The sequence below is a fragment of the Neomonachus schauinslandi genome, chromosome 13 (genome assembly GCF_002201575.2).
Source record: "Neomonachus schauinslandi chromosome 13, ASM220157v2, whole genome shotgun sequence".
NCBI lineage: Eukaryota > Metazoa > Chordata > Mammalia > Carnivora > Phocidae > Neomonachus > Neomonachus schauinslandi.
Window position 1 is genome coordinate 17,911,630 of NC_058415.1, and position 6,028 is coordinate 17,917,657.

The 6,028-nt window shown below is 41.0% G+C and overlaps 1 protein-coding gene across 3 annotated transcripts in view; it reads left to right on the top strand.

The window, feature by feature from the left end:
- Positions 1–6,028, top strand: part of PCSK5 (proprotein convertase subtilisin/kexin type 5) — a 463,530-nt gene that overhangs the window by 278,253 nt on the left and 179,249 nt on the right. For all 3 annotated transcript variants that reach the window (XM_044920816.1, XM_021689363.1, XM_021689364.2), the window contains exon 14: positions 4,090–4,233. In XM_044920816.1, the coding sequence (XP_044776751.1) occupies positions 4,090–4,233 (144 nt within the window). The remainder of the gene's footprint in view (positions 1–4,089; positions 4,234–6,028) is intronic.

The following is a 6,028-nucleotide window of genomic DNA, read 5'->3' on the forward strand; positions in this document are numbered from 1 at the left end:
GAGTCTCCCCGGATCTGCCGCTTGTTGGGTCCCTGCTGGAGGAGCAGGGGCCCGACTGTGCCGCGGATCACGGTTTATGGCAACCCCGAGCTGAGAGCCCGCGCCTGGGCTCCGCCTCTGCAGCCGGCTTCCCTGCTCTGTTACCTGGGAGCTCTGCCGCACTCAGGCACCCCCGGTCTTTCTGTGACCCCGAAGGTCCTGAGACCACACTGTCCCGGAGGGTTCCACCCCCCGCTTAGCCACCAGAATGACGTCCCTCGGCGGAGCAGACTTTTAAAAGTTCCGATTTTGTGCTCCGTGGTTCTATCACTTGCCAGAAGCGGCCGCCGGAGGCCCCTCCCCCGCCGTCTATCCTCCCGAATATCGCCTCGGATTCACTTCTCCGCACGTCCTACCTTCCAGAAAGTGGTCGCTTTTCTGATGAGAGAGTTGTTGCTCTTCTTTTCTTCGATCTCCTGTTGGGTTTGTAGGTGTTCAGAATGATTTGATCCCTATCCAGCTGAATTCCTGAGACCAGACGAAATCCAGGTCTACTCCTCCGCCATCTTGCTCCGCCCCTCTTATTCTTTTTGATGCAATTATAAATAAGATTTTCTTTTTGATAGTTCATTATTAGTGTATAGACATGCAAAAGATTTTGTATCCTACAGCTTTTGTGAATTTGTTGATTAGTTCTAACAGTTTTTGGTGGTACCTCTGTGGTTTTTCATACACGGTACCATGTCATGTGCAAATAGTGACATACTTCTTCCTAATTTGAATGCCCTTTCTTTTTCTTGTCTAATTATTCTGGCTAGGACTTCTAACACTATGTTGACTAAAAGTGGTGAGTGTCAGGCGCCCGGCTAGCTCAGTCAGTAGAGCATGAGACTCTTAAAAGTGGTGAGTGTCTTGTTCCTGATCTTTATGATGCTTATTATTCCCCCATACACACTTTAATAAAAGCTTTTATCATAGATGTTGAAGTAGGTTAATACTTTTTCTGTATGTGTTGAGGTGATCATATGATTTTTATCCTTAATTTTCTTAATGTTGTGAATCACATTGATTGGTTTGTGAATGTTGAAACATTCTTGCATCCCTGGAATAAATCTCACTTGTTGATGATTTATGATCCCTTTAATATTGTTGAATTCAGTTTGCTAATTTTTCTGTTGAGGACTTTTGCATCTGTGTTCATCAGGGATTTTCTTGTGGCATCCTTATCTGGTTTTGGGATCAGGGTAATGCTAGCTAGCCTCATAAAATGAGTTTGGAAATGTTTCTTCTATATTTTGGAAGAGTTTAAGAAGGACTGGTATTCCTTTAAATATTTGGTAGAATTGACCAAAGATGATACAGTTCTGGTCATTTCTTTGTCGAGAGGGTTTTCTTTTTTTAATTACTGATTCCATCTCTACTAGTAATTGTTCTTTTCAGATTTTCTGTTTCTTAATGATTCAGTCTTAGTGGGTTGTATAGGTCTAAAAATTTATCCATTTTCTTCCAGGTTGTTCATTTTGTTGGCGTGTAACTGATGATAGTCTTTTATAATACTTTATATTTTCATAGGTTTTTTTTTTAAGATTTTATTTATTTGACAGAGAGAGACACAGTGAGAGAGGGAACACAAGCAGGGAGAGTAGGAGAGGGAGACACAGGCTTCCCGCTGAGCAGGGAGCCCGATGCAGGGCTTGATCCCAGGACCCTGGGATCATGAACTGAGCCGAAGGCAGACGCTTAACAACTGAGCCACCCAGGCACCCCTATTTTCATGGTTTTTATTTTTATTTTAGTTATAACCTCACCTCTTTTTTTTTTTTTTTTGAGAGAGTGTGTATGAGCTGGGGGTGGGACAGAGGAAGAGAATCTTTTTTTTTTTTTTTTTAAAGATTTTATTTATTTATTTGACAGAGAGACACAGTGAGAGAGGGAACACAAGCAGGGGGAGTGGGAGAGGGAGAAGCAGGCTTCCCGCCGAGCAGGGAGCCCAATGCGGAGCTCGATCCCAGGATCCTGGGATCATGACCTGAGCCGAAGGCAGACGCTTAACGACTGAGCCACCCAGGTGCCCCCAGAGGGAGAGAATCTTAAGCTCCATGCTCAGCATGAAGCCCAAAGCGGGGCTCGATCTCACCACCCTGAGATCATGACCTGAGCTGAAATCAAGAGTTGGATGCTTAATCCACTGAGCCACCTAGTCACCCCCTGCTTCTTTCATTTCTGATTTCGATTCTCTCTCCTGGGTGAGCTTAAGTATAGATCTGTCAATTTTGTTTACAGTCCTGTGTTACCAGTAAACATAAGCCCTGCCAGCCACCAGTGCCAACAACCAAGAGGTGTGTCCTGAGAGGCAGCCATAAAAATTGGGGTCCCAGATAAGAGAACAGGTTCCTTCTGGGAGATACTAGTGAGTTGGAGCAAGACTGAGGGAGAGAGCAAAGATGGTGCCCACTGGAGAGTATTTCAGCAGGCCCCTAGCTGTATGTTACGGTAAGCAAATAAGCCTCTTTCACAGAAAGTCCGTGCTTTTCAATTGGCTGCCTCTGCCCTGAGCCTTGGAGTGGGTGGGTCCACACATGCAAGCTCTTTAGTCAGTTCACTATAGCCTTGTGGGTCTCAGGCCCTATTTGTTTTCAAAGCTAGATGTTTCGGGGACTCATCTCAGGCGCAGGTCTTAAAAATTGTGGTGCCCAATGTGGGGTTCAAACCTTTTGCTTCTTGGGGAGAAACTTTGGGGTCGTGAGTCCTGATTGTGGGTCACAGTGCCAGGGGTGGGGTTTATTGCAATATTGTGTCTCGGCCTCTTTTACCTGCTTTCCTGTGGGTTTTTTGTTTGCCTATTGCGTAGGAGCCACTCAGCCTATTGGTTTTGTTTTCTTGTTCAGAGGAACTTGTCCCCTATGTACCTGTAGGAAGAGGTGGGTTCAGGATCTTCCTACACTGTCATCTTAAACTGGAACCCCCAGATGGGTTTTAATAGCAGTCTGTACTCTTAGTGCCTTTGAGAAAATTATTACCCTCTATGCCTGTTTCCTCAGCTATATATTGGGAATTCAAGTGCCTACCTCCCAATTGTTGTGAACATTGAATGGATTCAAACTTAATAGATCAGCTGACACCTCAAGTTCACCACTCTCAGGGCTGTGACAGAACCCTGGCCCCAACCATGCCTGGATTCTCTGTATTCGGCTAAGTGGAGGAGGGACCTTCAGGAAGGTTCTGCTTCCTGCCAGCATACTTCCATGTTTTTAATGGTTTTGTCTTAATCACTTCTGCTTATGGTTGATTCTTTATGTGAATCTTATTAAGCTTAGTGACCTGTAAGAAGTTTTTCTTAGCTTTATTAACACAAAAAGAAATAAGGACTAAAGCAAAATGTTGAGAACCTTCTCTGCAAAGGAGTTAAAACACGTGGCTCCTGTCTCACTCAAGGCACTCTTGACCAGACAAAGCTTTATTGCAGCACTGTCTACTCGAACATTCTGCCGTGGTAGAAACACTCTATATTTGTGGTATCCATTGTAGTGACCACTGGCCACATATGGCTATTGAGCACTTGAAATGTGGTATGACTGAGGAGCTAAATTTTAAATAGCCAAATATCTAGGGGCTATCACTGGACAGCTCAGGTCTATAGCATAGTATAAATAGTGATGTATTCTTAAGACTAAATGACTAATTCAGTTAGGTGGAACAAAGTAGTTGTTTTGTCTTACTGATAAACAAGTCAGATAAAAATTCAAATATGGTATTTATATGTAGAAAAGCAAAGGCCTCTGTAAAATTCTGGGGTTCTCTTTTAAAATATCCATAATTTGAAATTCAGCCCTTGGTCCAGCTATCTGAGAGGTGTTCATTTCTCAGTCTTCTTATAAAAGCTAATTAAGGCTTATCCTGTAGTTGGTGCTCAGTAAATATGTGATATGTCAATTATTAGTTAATTCTTCAACTGGTGGGAAATGTACATTTCTAGCTATGCACCTCATGCTGATTCATATGAATATGCTTGCCACAATTCTTCTGTTGCTTTTTCTTAATGAGAAGGAATTAAATTGTAAAGCTCAAAAGTGAATGTGTAGTCATGCTATCATTTCATTATTTTTCAAGGGAAATTGAAAGAATGGTCTTTGGTCCTCTATGGCACCTCCGTGCAGCCGTACTCACCAACCAATGAGTTTCCTAAAGTAGAACGTGTCCGCTATAGCCGAGTAGAAGACCCCACCGATGACTATGGTACCGAGGATTATGCAGGTAAGATGGTTTCCAACAGGGACACAGGCTAAGGAGAGAACGTTCGTGCATCACCCCCCATGCAGAGATCAACTTCTACCAATATTCTGATATAGTTTCTTCCATCTTCTTTTCTATCCCCCCAAATATTTGCATGTGTATATTCAGATAGCACTGTTTTCTTCAAAGCCAAAAGCACACTATATAGAGTTTCCATATCCTTTTTCTTTCTCTTGTGGTTATTAAGAGCATATTTCCCTGTTGTCACATATCCTCACAACGATATTTAAAAGACAGCATGACAGTCCATCCTATGATTGTACTACATTTAATACATAATCTGGGATGTGTAGTTTGCTTGGAATTTTACACTATTTTAAATAAGGTTTGGATGAACATCATTATTTTATCAGTCTTTGTTTATATCTTTAATTATTTCCCTAGAATGGAGTTCTGAGAATTACTGCAGCAAAGGGAATAATCAGTTTGAGAGCTTGGACACACTTTGTCACATTCCTTTCCAGACAAGATGTACCAGTCTACGCTGTGACCAGCTGTGCGTTTTTTATACTCATTCCTGCCAAAATTGAATGGAAAGAAAAAAGTTAAAGAACAGAACATTTAAAAATTTTTATAGCTTTATTAGTAAATCATTTTTTCCTCTGTAGTTCTAGGAATTAAACATAATTGTATTTTACCCATTTTTCTATTCAAATTGACACCAATTTTCTTATAAGAGCTCTTTGTATATTTTTGTCTCTCACATTTTTCCATACAGTAGTTCCCCCTTATCTGTGGTTTCCTAGTAGTAATACTACTACTACTAAGTAGTATCCCGTTATTAACGGTCAGGAAGCAGATGACCTTCCATCTGCTAGATCATCAGGTCAGTAGTAGCTTAATGCTACGTTACCATGCCCACGTCATTCCCCTGACTTCATCCCGTCCTGTAGGCATTCTAGCATCTCACACTGTCACAAGAAGACAGATAAATACCATAAGATTTGAGAGAGACCACATTCACGTATATTCACATCTTTTTATCATAGTATATTGATATAATTGTTCTATGTTATTAGTTTCTCATTGTGCCTCATTTAAAAATTAAATGTTATCACAGGTATGTATGTATAGGGAAAAGACATAGTATCTATAGGGTTTGGTACTATCCATGGTTTCAAGCATCCACTGCGGGGCTTGGAAAGTATCCCCTGCAGATAAACTGTATTTGCTGAAACCATTTCCTCAGTTATTGCTTGCTTCCAAAATGGAAAAAGAAAATTGGAGGGCAGGGTTTATCGTTTTAGATCTCACTTGTGTGTGTGTGTTTTTAAGAAGTTTTAGTCTTCAAAATCAACTAAATATCCACATGCATTTTTTTCTAATCTCTGCTTTTTACATTTGGCCATTCATCTGGAACTTATTTTGGCTTATGATATATAGTAGGAGATAAAATAAATAGACTAACATTATTGGCTGGGTCATTTTTCCTTTTACTAGTTTAGGATCTTCCCTTCATTTTTAAATATTTACTGGAGAGGGAGATGCCAGGCTCGATCCCAGGACCCTGAGATCATGACCTGAGCTGAAGGCAGACGCTTAACCAACTGAGCCACCCAGGTGCCCCAGGATCTTTCCTTTATAACAATAGAATAAATTTTTACACCAGGGTCTCTTCTGGTACCCCCTTTTCTCATTTTTTAATTTAATAATTCTTAATCTGGTAACACCCACACTATATTTTACTCTGTTAAACATCTTGTTTTCATAGCAATTCTTAAGTCTACCTGTAAAGATCCCATTGGAATTTAATGTG